Source organism: Schistocerca piceifrons, chromosome 1 (assembly GCF_021461385.2).
Source record: "Schistocerca piceifrons isolate TAMUIC-IGC-003096 chromosome 1, iqSchPice1.1, whole genome shotgun sequence".
Lineage (NCBI taxonomy): Eukaryota > Metazoa > Arthropoda > Insecta > Orthoptera > Acrididae > Schistocerca > Schistocerca piceifrons.
The window spans coordinates 647,931,820-647,944,770 of NC_060138.1; the positions used below are offsets into that span (position 1 = coordinate 647,931,820).

At 39.1% G+C, this 12,951-nt stretch overlaps 1 protein-coding gene across 4 annotated transcripts in view; it reads left to right on the top strand.

Moving 5' to 3' along the window:
* LOC124805170 (AMP deaminase 2) overlaps positions 1-12,951 on the top strand; it is a 467,688-nt gene that overhangs the window by 284,087 nt on the left and 170,650 nt on the right. For 3 of the 4 annotated variants that reach the window (XM_047265658.1, XM_047265667.1, XM_047265673.1), the window contains exon 3: positions 431-569. In XM_047265658.1, coding sequence (XP_047121614.1) covers positions 431-569 — 139 coding nt within the window. Of the gene's footprint in view, positions 1-430; positions 570-1,079; positions 1,206-12,951 lie in introns of those variants that run through there. The other variant, XM_047265682.1, reaches the window with a different exon arrangement.

Sequence of the window (12,951 nt, forward strand, 5' to 3'; positions counted from 1 at the left end):
AGATGGTTTTGATTTTAAAGATTGTATGATGAGCGTTACTTCTCCTGGGCTAGTGAGGGTCAAATTCATATTATGAAAGTTACTTGAAATGTCTGGTCTGAGGTATCCCATGTCAGATTCTAGATTTACTGCTGATGACATTGATGAGGGCATTGAAAGATTTTATATCATAAAATTGTTTCTGTGTTTAGAAGTGAGTTTAGTGTGAAGGTTTTTCACATTTTTGACTAGAAGCAACCTTAATCATCCTCGGTTGTAATGCTTTAACTGTATTAAATTGCAGAATTGTCTTTGTTGGAAAAATTATACATGATTTTGATCTGATGAAAACACTTCTGTAAAACTTTTGGTCATGTAGCAGCAGTTTTAATTAATTGTTGGTTCGTATTCAGGCCATGTTATTTTCTAACTACACTATGTTGTTATTTAGCTTTGCTCGTGACTTCGAGGAGAGACGCAGCCATTATGAGCCATCTCATTGCGATGGTCTGGATAATGATCTCCCTGATGAAACTGACTTTGTGCCGCATTTCCAGAGAGTCTCAGTCAGTGGTGAGGATACAAGTGGTGTGAGTCTCATTATCCATTTTTAAACATTTTCATTCATGGGGATAGTTATAGTTGTCTTAAAAGTCCAAGCACTCAAGACTTTTATGAAAATTTATTATCAACTGCTACCACTTCTGTAGTATGATTTTTAAACTAAAAATGTTTTGTAGACAAGGGCATTATACAAAATTTGAGTTTATTTTGCCACACTTTGTTTCATTTATTATTTGAAGCTCAGTCAAGTAAAAACATAGCAAAACTTCTGCATATGAAGAATTTTAGGAAGAAATTTTTTTTTAATAATTAGACTGAAGCGTTTCTTGTGATTTTTTACTATTTGCCCATACTTCATTATCCTATTTTGTCTGTAGCTTTTTATGCTCTTTGTTTTGCATTCTACATGGCTTACGCTGGGCCTGAAGCCTCATATGTGGAGGAAGCCATACAGTTGTGCATTACCTTTCTTGACTGTCTAGTTTGTGTGCTCAAGTAATTCCACTATTCTGGTCATGATGTGAGGTCTCTCTGGTTATAATTAAGATGTTGAAGCTGTGTGCATGTGTTTGTACATACATTTGCCCTGTTTATTGTGTTGAGGGGCTGCTAATTAACTCTACTTAGGCAGGTTAAATATGTGGTGCTCTAACAATTTTCAAGTAGGGGACAATTACATATTATTTAAAGTAGTAGTCATACATGTCAATATTATTGTGTGTGTTTAATCTGAGATATTAAAAGTAGTGTACTTGTGGTTCACTTACTACAATGTGCTACATACAAGAGTTTGTATGACGTGTTAAGAATTTGTAATATTCATGTTGGGGGGGGGGGGGGCATGCATTATTGTTTTACAAGTGACAAAGTAGTCCGCATTTTACACACACACACACACACACACACACACACACACACACACACACACACACACACACACACACACACACACACTCTCTCTCTCTCTCTCTCTCTCACTCTCTCTCTCTCTCTCTCTCTCTCTCTCTCTCTCTCTCTCACACACACACACACACACACACACACACACACACACACACACACACACACACACACATTAGAAGAAGTATAGTTCCTATTACTTACATGTTTTGCTGTACATAAATCATCCTGCATGAGCAGGGAACTGCAAAATTGCTTAAGAATTTGTTCCTTAACTGAAGCCAGTCATGCTTATTAGATATAAAGGTTCATGTGTAGCAACCCTTACAGAGAAAGAAATGAAGTTGTCATTGTGAATATATCACAAGATGATCACAAAGAATGATCACTCTGACAGTGTTTTCTTATGTTATGCCAAAGACAAACATCTTAAATTAATGATGTAATTTACTTAAGTTTAAAAGGTGCATAATTAAATTAGCTTTTATGTGTCAGTTTTTTTTAATCATGTCTAAGGTGGAGACATTATATTTATGTAACTATTCTGTGAATCAGGCAGATGTGTTGTGAGAATGAGGTGGTGTGTTGTCTTCTTAGACAAAATGAGTGTGGTCCAAACCTGCTCTAATTTTTGAATTAAAAGTTTTTTATCAGAGATAGAGACACATGAAGATTTGTAATGACTATAGCCTATTACATTTCATGTCATAATATTTTGAGGTAATGTTTTGCCTTGACGTATAGGTTGGTTCTTAGTCATGTTTTCATTGAACACTAATGAACATTATTTATAAATAACACATCAGATTTTGTTAACTCATTTTTGTCTTGTGGAAGAAATGTGTTAAATTGTAATGATGCAAACTGTATATGATAAGTTTCGCATGTGGGACACAGGTAGCTGTAGATATATTGCTCAAATTACTCAGTCATTGGTAGCATATATTTGAAGATTGATTTTGTGTAAGTCAGACTCACTTATCACTTAAATCAGGTGTACTTTAATGTTCAACCTGAATTATATCAACAGAAATTTGTATAGTGAATGCCTCACCACTCTGCGGTGATGGGAGGGGGGGGGGGGGGGGGGGGGGGGAGATCAGGGAAATTTAAAACTATAGTATAGCATAAAATAGCGTTCAGTCAGTTGCAATTGAGACAGCATTTCTTGGACACAAGTTTTATGTGTAATAAATGAACCCACAACCTAAAACATTTTTTCAAATGTAATACCTTTCAAAAAGATCCACTTTGACCTTTGATTGTGAACTGTTATGTCTGTGTAGATACCTTTTCTAAGGACCTTGTCTTAAAACCATATCAACTTTGCATTTGATCTCATTAAAGACTAATCATGCCTTATGAAAACTTATTGGGAGACAATGATCCTCTTTCTTCTCTTTTTATTTCTTACTTCTTTCTCATGATAAAGCTATTGTTGCATCAACAAGAACATCTGTCTTCAGAATGTAGGGGCACATATATTCTGTAAAAATATTTAAAGGACTTCAGTTGTGCTCGTGATGATAGCAACAAAAGTAAATCATCAAAATAATGGATGTGCCTGTGGGGGTGGGGGGTTAAATGTCACACAGATCAAATTCTTTCACATTTTGTCAATATTGATTTTCTTGGGTGCAGAGTACTGTGTGCCTTGGGTGCAAATGGGTACAAGACAGATTTTTGGTGTAATTCTGCTGTCAGCTCATAGGTTGCATAACAGTATCATGCTATTAGCTTGTAGGTCTCAATGTCGTGCACAATGGAGAGCAACATGGTTCCCAAAATTCTATTTAATTAACTTTACATTATGCTTAAAAAAATACAAACATTCCTCAAGTGCTACTGGCTCTAATTGTATTTAGCCATAGCATATTTTAACAGTGAATAGTTTTGTTGACTATCAGTTATGTTATGTTACTGTTGCTGCTGTGATTTTAGTGTGGGCAAGATTATCAACTGCTCATCCACATATTTCTCACTCTGCTACAAAATAGAATATCCAGGTCTTGAAACTACTGAACAATATCTTTCTCAAGAATTTGTCAAGTACTTTGCTACCAGAGCCATGCAGTGTCTCCAGTATCAGGTTATCAAAACTAAGCTTCATATAAATCTCAATTCTTAATACACTACTGGACATTAAAATTGCTACACCAAGAAGAAATGCAGATGATAAACGGATATTCATTGAACAAATATATTATACTAGAACTGACATGTGATTACATTTTCACGCAATTTGGGTGCATAGATACTGAGAAATCAGTGCCCAGACAACCACCTCTGGCCGTAATAACGGCCTTGATATGCCTGGGAATTGAGTCAAACAGAGCTAGGATGGCATGTACAGGTACAAATGCCCATGCAGCTTCAACACGATACCACAGTTCATCAAGAGTAGTGACTGGCGTATTGTGACAAACCAGTTGCTCGGCCACCGTTCATCAGGGGTTTTCAATTGGTGAGAGATCTGGAGAATGTGCTGGCCATGGCAGCAGTCAAACATTTTGTGTATCCAGAAAGGACTGTACAGGACCTGCAACATGCGGTTGCGCATTATCCTGCTGAAATGTAGGGTTTTCCAGGTATCAAATGAAGGGTAGAGCCACGGGTCGTAACACATCTGAAATCTAATATCCACTGTTCAAAGTGCCGTCAATGCGAAAAAGAGGTGACCGAGACGTGTAACCAATGGCACACCATACCATCATGCCAGGTGATATGCCAGTATGGCAATCGCCGGGTGATACGCCAGTATGGCGAAGACGAATACATGTTTCCAATGTGTGTTCACCGCGATGTCGCCAAACAAGGATGCGACCGTCATGATGCTGTAAACAGAACCTGGATTCATCCGAAAAATGACGTTTTGCCATTTGTGCATCCAGGTTCATCATTGAGTACACCATCGCAGGCGCTCCTGTCTGGGATGCAGGGTCAAGGGTAACCACAGCCATGGTCTCCGAGCTGATAGTCTATGCTGCTGCACCCGTTGTCAAATTGTTCATGCAGATGGTTGTTGTCTTGCAGACGTCCCCGTCTGTTGACACGGGGATCGAGATGTGGCTGCATGATCCGTTACAGCCATGCGGATAAGATGCCTGTCATCTCGACTGCTAGTGATACTTCCCATTGGGATCCAGCACGGCATTACGTATTACCCTCCTGAACCCACCGATTCCACATTCTGCTAACAGTCATTGGATCTTGACCAACGCGAGCAGCAATGTCGCAATACAATAAACTGCAATCACTATAGGCTACAATCCGACCTTTATCAAAGTCAGAAACGTGATGGTACGCATTTCTCCTCCTTACACGAGGCATCACAACAATGTTTCACCAGGCAGTGCCGATCAACTGCTGTTTGTGTATGAAAAATCGGTTGGAAACATTCCTCATGTCAGCACGTTGTAGGTGTCACCACCAGTGCCAACCTCATGTGAATGCTCTGAAAAGCTAATCATTTGCATATCACAGCATCATCTTCTTGTCGGTTAAATTTCTCGTCTGCAGCACGTCGTCTTCGTGGTGTAGCAATTTTAATGGCCAGTAATGTACTTTCATCTCCTTGTCTCTACCAATTGTGTTTTTGTATGCCTACTGCAATATATTCTTGAAGTTCTTTTCCTACTTCCAGACCTGCGCGCTCAAACTTCACTCCTTCAAATTTAGGTCCATGAGAGTAGTTGGCCCGTAACTGTGTACTTTCTTTAAAAAAATACTTTCTTACTTTTCTGTGTGTGTTCCATTCTGCTGTCAATTTTTTACTGATGTGGATAATAACATATTTTCTCAAAATTATGTTTATCTTGTGCTTGACTTTTTAGGAAATAATTGCATTAAATACAATATTGAAATCTACATTCACAAGGAAGGAAGATTAGGATCTAATGTCCCTTTGACATTGAGGTTATTAGAGATGGTACACTGATGAGCCATAATATTATGACCACTGTCCACAATGAGATAGAGTGCCACCTGGTTGTGTCACAGGCAGCTGATATGCTCGGAAAAGTATGTAAGCAGAGCAGTGATGAATGGGGAATCACTCTAGTGATGATATGGGTTGGAGATGGATAAATCTACTGATGCAAGTAGCTTCAACAAAGAGTAGATTATTATGGACCAGTGACTGGGAATAAGCATCTTGGAAATGATAAAATTGGTTAGCTGTTTGCATTCAGCTGTCATGAGCATCTATGGAAAGTTGTAGGATGGTAAAAACATGAGAATATGACAGTGTTGGACATCCACACCTTATCCCAGGACATGTTCATAGGTAAGTCCACTCTGTAAAAGGAGGATAGTCAGCAGAGCACTTTGCTGGAATCTGATGGCACAAGTGTGTTGGAGCACACTCTTCAGCATAGGTTGTCAAATATAGGGCACCACAGGAGATGCCCCCGCAGTGTTTCCACATTGACCCAACAATATCATCAATTACAACTGCAGATGGGACACTGGATGAATGGAATTATGTTGCCTGGTTGGATGAATCGTGTTTCTTCTTAAACAGGGTTGATGGTTGTGTTCAAACATGCCATCATCGAGGTGGACAGTGGCTCAAAACATGCACTGTACTGCATGAACATTATTGCAGACCATGTGCATCACTTTGTGCTCAAGGTCTTCTCTGACAGCTATGGCATCTTTGAGCCATATAACTGACCATGTCACAAGGGCAGAATCGTTTACAGTTGTTTGATGAACATGATAGTGAATTACACTGGTATCATAGCCATCAAATTTTCCTCATCTGAACCAGATGGAACATATCTAGGATGCTATCAGGTGCCAGCTCCAGGCCCACAAACCATGATCTTTAATTTGTTAGGATTGCATGACATGTGCATAGACATCTGGCGCTATATACCACTGGAAACCTAACAAGAACTTGTCAAATCCATGTCCTGCAGAATTGCTGTTGCTTTGTGTTTCAAAAGAGAGACTAACAGACTTAAGCAGGTGGTCTTAATATTTTCGCTCATCAGCATACGCACTCTAAAAGTGTATTGGAATGTATTTTGCACACCCCTATCATTTGTCACAATTCCTGTACAATTTGTAAATAGTTGTTCGTAAGCCCATGCATGAACTAGAAGTTTTCTAATTTCGTCATTTCATTACATCTCTTTTTGGAAGAACTAGGGTTTTCCTATTAACAATGAACTTTACCATGGTGTGAAACACCTCTTCCCTAGTAATCAGTCATTGGTCAAATGAGGGTTATGTTAGCTAACTGTTATGTAGATGAGATAATTTTGATGTAGGATTCTTCTAGTGATTCTTCCTGCCATCTCTTTTTCCCACAAACAGTTTTATGTGATTGTTCCACTTTGAAATATTCATGGTGCAGAAACATAGATAGTTAACAGTTGTGATAGTTTCCACACATTCATACGCAATATGCTACTGTTGTTGATTCTTCAAGTAAAGTGGAGTCTCATCATGACCACGTACATTTCACCACAATTTTTTTGGATTGCCACTTCTCTGTATACAGAATTCTGTGTACATGATTATCACACACAAACAGTCTCGTAGAGCTTCCTACACTATCTAATAAATTGTTGTTATACATTATGAACAGTAATGTTCTTATAAAACTACTAAAGGGTATGTTTGATGCAACTTTTTTTTATGCACTAGATTGGGGAGTGTTCTGTCTAATAACTAAGCTGGTCTGACATTTGCTCACTAGGTGAGAGAGAGGAGATAGTCATAGACTACTGAAAGGCAACCTGGATGCTGCTCTCAACTGTCTCTTGGATTTAATGGCTAATCAAAATGAACAGAGTTTTGAAAGAATGCTGTTTGTTAAATCCACATTCATTGCTTGAAAAGGTCATAATACCTGAGTGTAATACATATTCCATTATTTTGCAACACTTAGACATGAGTGTCTTGAACGTGTGTTTTCTTACTTTAGGGATGTACCATACTTTGCTGCTAGAAGAGGAACAAATAATTCTGCATGGGTCTTAAATTCCAGTTATATTTACTTTGTTGAATGATTTCATTGATTTTATATTTCACAATTTTCTTTATCTCAATACGTAATATTTCCATCCATCTGGCAACTGAAACGAGTTTGATCTTTCTTACTGAATTAACTTTAGATGATTTAATTAATTATTTTGGTCATCAGTCACCATTTGTTTCAGTGTCAGTATGATCAGTGAGTTTGCTTAATAGATGACTTTAATCCATTTATTGACTTGTATTAGTTCTGAGTTCACTGAACACATACACGTTGCTCTCCTTGTGAACATTTGGATGTTCAGTTTTAATTTGGCAGTAAGGCCTAGGCTTTGTTCAGTTTTATTGACTGGCGACTCCATGGAGTGCTGTGTGCACAACAACCATATATGTTAAATTAAAAGGAACGTCAGCGTTGGCCATAATATTGAAGTTTTATTGATAGCAGAATCGATTTTCGATCACATGGTGATCATCTTCAGTGCTGTACAAATTAAACTCGGACACTGGTATCAAGTTATCAATAACCAAAACTGAGAAGTGATCACAATAAATTGAGTTATTTTGATCTCTTCTCAGTTTTGGTTATTGATAACTTGATACCAGTGTCTGAGTTTAATTTGTACAGCACTGTAGATGATCACCATGTGATCGAAAATCGATTCTGCTATCAATAAATCGTCAATATTATGGCCAACGCTGACCTTCCTTTTAATTTGTTGAGTTTGGTGATGGAGCTCTCTGTGCTTTGATAGCTATTGAACCACACTGGATTGGTACCATCTTTCACAACCTTGCTTAGCACACGGTCATGTTGGGACTTTGGGGAATGAACATGCCGACTGGTTGGCAGAATTGGCTACCAGGGTGCCGATTTTGGAAAAGGGGGTGGAGGTGGGGGGTGGGGGGCAGAACTTTACATTTGTTTGACTCTAAGCCATCAATTATTAGTGCTGACGTGGTTTTACATTTTACTCACAAAGATGGTTTCTGCTCATCTCTGTGAGGTGGGACGCTTGGACCTCATTGACTGCTTGAGTGGTTGGAGGGGAACCCCTTGTCTGCTCTGGACCAGGGGGCCCACAATGGTCCTTACTTGGTGGTCTGCCTTGGCCCCCACCCTTCTCACCTTTTTAGTCTCTTCATTATTTTACATTCGCCATTTTTAATGTTTTGTCATTCTTAAAATTTTATCATTCTTTCAGTGCTGTTTGTTTTTTTGGGACAACAGGGGGTGAGGTAGTGGTGGTCAATGCAGAGGGTGCATCTCCCACTGCATGCCATGGGGTCTTCCTGCTGCATTATGCTCGCGGGCACATTCTTGCTTCACAAGCACAGGGTCCTGGTTTGATTCCCGACAGGGTCAGGGATTTTCACCTGCCTCGGGATGACTGGGTGTTTGTGTTGTCCTCATCATTTATTCATCATCATTCATGCAAGTGGCAAGATTGGACTGAGAAAAGGTTGGGAATTTGTACGGGCGCTGATAACCATGCAGTTGAGTGCCCCACAACCCAATCATCATCATCATCATCATCATCATCATCCTGCTGCATTCTGGGCAGACTGTCTCTCCCCCCTCCCCCCTCCCCCCCCCCATTCCTTCTCATTCCTTCCCTATTTCTAAATGCTTTGATCTTATTATATCTTGGTTAGAATCAGGGTTTCCAGGATTTGCCTTTAGTATCATTCCACTGGGGATTATTCATGGTTCAATACATATAGGATGAAGGGACTGATGATCTCCCAGTTTGGTCCCTTTAACTGCAAAAAACCAACCAAGCAAGCAACATGGTCAGTTGTAGTTAGTGTTACTGTGCACATGAAATGGGTATGCCACATTCAAATTGAGAATAATTCCAAAGGTAGAGAGAAATGTGGATATTGGAAAGAAATATGTGCTGTAGGGAGAATTATAAAGAAAAGAAGGAAATATTTAACATACTGATACTGCCCAGTTGCTTTGGCCCATGATGTCATCAAAGTGGCTGATTGAAGACACACAGAGAAATCCTTTAAATGTAAAATTAGTCTGATAACAATAATAATAATAATGATTCATGTGAAACACATACATTTGCTTCATTAACTCACAAATAATCTGTCACCTAACTTGTCTTAGTGCTTGGTCTACACTAAAAATCAGTCACTCACCACAATACCCATTCCAAAAAATAATATAAAAGCAAAGTAAATATTGTCAGTATTCTGTTCAACATTCATTTAACCACAATTGATGTTGCATGCCCCATCACTACATCACAAGTCAAAGCCGATGTCTGGTATCAGTAGAAGAAAGTAGAGGTTACATTTCTGCTTGTTTGTTGAGTTGATGTTTCAGGAATAAGTCCTGGAAATTGAATGAATACTAGAACTTTCTAAAAGTAAAGGAAAATTTATTTTGAACTGTTATATAAGGATTACATAGAGAAACATGACTGATGTACATCCACGATAAGAGTGCTGTGCAAAAGAGGAGGTGTATAAGTAAGGGGATTAAGACATCAGTTCGTAAGGAGAGCAGACTGAATAGCGGTAATGGTGACTGGATTAGACAGAAGTTCGATATAAAATAAGGAAACACATAAACAGATACTCATAGTGTATGAATACTATTGGGTTGCTAAAAATTGTTTATTATACCAATAGTTGTATTGTTTATCACTCCCTAATGAGATTAATCGTGCTTTGAATGATCAAGTCAGTTGTTTCATTTTTTAATTTAACCAAATACAATACAATACAATGTACATATCAGACACAAGCTGAAAATGACAGCTTACACATTTCTGATCAGGTGGATCACTCAACTCATGTGCCTCTTCATAGTAAACAAATTCACATGTTTCTCTCAGTTACCACTGCAGCAGCATTTTCATTTAAGTGCCATATATCCATATCAGTGAAATTCTACCAGTGTCATTTATGCAATATATGCTGATTTTGTGTATTACTACTTGAGAAGGGCTTAAGCCTTAAATTAGTCATGAAAAAATAATATAAACAATATTATACAAAGGATAAATTGCTACTCACCATACAGATACACATTTGAGTTACATACAGGCACAATGGAAAGACTGCTACAGATGAGCCCTCAGCCCAGCCAATGTGTTCTTCAGAAAAGAGAAATGCACAAACTTATTAACAAGAGCAAGCACCCCCCCCCCCCCCCTCTCTCTCTCTCTCTCTCTCTCTCTCTCTCTCTCTCTCACGACCACCATTTCTGGCTGCCCCAACCAAAATTCTGGCCAGAGCAGCTGGAGATGATCATGTGTATGTCAGTTGTACTTACAGTGAGTCTCAATCTATCATTTCACAATATTGTTGATATTCTACATCTACATCTACATCCATACTCACGTATGAAGTGTGGGAAGAATGACTGTTTGTGAATGCCTCTGTACATGCTGTAATTACTCTAATATTGGTCTCACGATACGTGTGAGAGCAGTATGTAGAGGGTTTTAGTATGTTCCTAGAATCATCATTTAAAGCTGGTTCTTGAAACTTTGTTAGTAGACTTTCTCGGGATGGTTTACATCTATCTTCAGTGGTCTGCCAGTTCAGTTTCTTCAGTGTCACCATAACACAATCTCACAGGTCAAACAGACATGTAATCATTCATGCTGCCCTTCTCTATATGCATTCAATACACCCTGTTAGTCCTATTTGGAATGGGCCCCACACACTTGCAAGCAATTCCATTGTAGACTTGTTGCACTTCTCCAGTATTCTACCAATAAACTGAAGTCTACCACCTGCTTTACCCACAACTGAGCCTATGTCATCATTCCATTTCATATCCCTACAAAGTAATACACTCAGGTATTTGCCTGAGTTGGCCGACTGATATTATCGTCATTTGCTACTAGATGTTTTTGTTTTGTGAAATGCATTGTTTTACATCTCTGAACATTTAAAGCAAGCTGCCAATCTTTGCACCATTTCAAAATCTTATCAAGACCTGACAAAATATTTATGGAGCTCCTTTCAGACTGTGCTTCATTATAGATAAAAACATTGTCTGCAAAAGATTTGAGGTTATTATTAATATTGTCCACAAGATCATTAATATTCAACATGAACAGCAAGGATTGCAACACACTTCCCTGAAGCACACACAAAGTTATTCCTACATCTGATGGTGACTCTCCATGCAAGATAACATGCTGTGTACTCCCTACCAAAAAGTCTTCAGTTCTGTCACATATTTCCGTCTATATCCCATATGATCAAACTTCTGACAATAAGTGTAGTTGTGATACCAAGTCAAATGCTTTTCAGAAACTTAAGAACACTGCATCTATCTGACTGCCTCGATCCAAAGCTTTCTGTATGGCATGTGAGAAAAGTGCGAGTTGGGTTTCACATGATTAATTTTTTTGTAATCCATGCTGGTTGGCATGGAGAAGGTCATTCTGATAAAGATACCTCATTATGTTTGAGATCAGAATACATTTTAAGATTCGACAACAGATTGATGTCAAAGATATTGGACATTAGTTCTGTGAACCACTTCTACTGCCCTTCTTGTAGACAGGCGTTACCTGTGCTTTTTTCCAAATACTCGGCACACTTTTTTGTTCGAGTAATCTACGATAGATTATAGTTAGAAAAGGGGCTAACTCAGATACAAAATCAGAACAGAATCTGATAGGGATTCATCTACATCAACATCATACTCTGCAAGCCACCCAATAGTGTGTGGCGGAGGGTACTTCTCGTACCACTAACTGAGCCCTTCAAACCTGTTCCACTCGTGAAGAGTGTGCGGGAAGAGTGATCGTCAGTAAGCCTCTGTATTGGTTCTAATTTCTCAAATTTTGTCTTCGTGGTCGTGATGTGAGATGTATTTGGGGGGGGGGGGGGGGGGGGGAGTAGTATGCTGTCTGACTCTTGCCAGAAAGTGCTCTTTCCCCCCCCCCCACTCTCCCCCCACTCCCCCCCCCCCCCCCCCCCATCTCACCTATCACTCCTGTGTGGTAGCCATCCCAGATAGATCAATACTCAAGAATCAGTCGAACAAGTACCTTATAAGCCACTTCCTTCATGGATGAGTTACATTTCCTTAAGATTCTTCCAATGAATCTGAGTTTGGCCTCTGCTTTTCCCACTGCTTGTTTTATTTGGTCATTTCACTTGCTCTGGATAATTACTCAAAGATATTTTATGGCAGATACTGTTTCCAACAGTTTGTGTTAATTAGTGTAGCTATACAGCAGTGGGTTTCTTTTCCTGTGTATGCACAATATGTTACATTTATTTATATTCGGGGTCTGCCATGCCTGTACCATTCATCAATTTTCTGGCCTCCAGGGAGCTCTCCGCTCTTTGGTGGGTTCATGCTCGGCTACCATGAGGCACCAGCCTTTGCAGCATTTTTTCCTTTCTGTGCTGCATGTCTGTCCTCATGCTATTCTTTTTCCCCTCCCTTTGGGAACATGTCTGAGGTGTTACTGGGAATGTTCTGCATTGTCTGTCGCCAACATAAGAACAATATCACCATTGTTTTTCACTCCC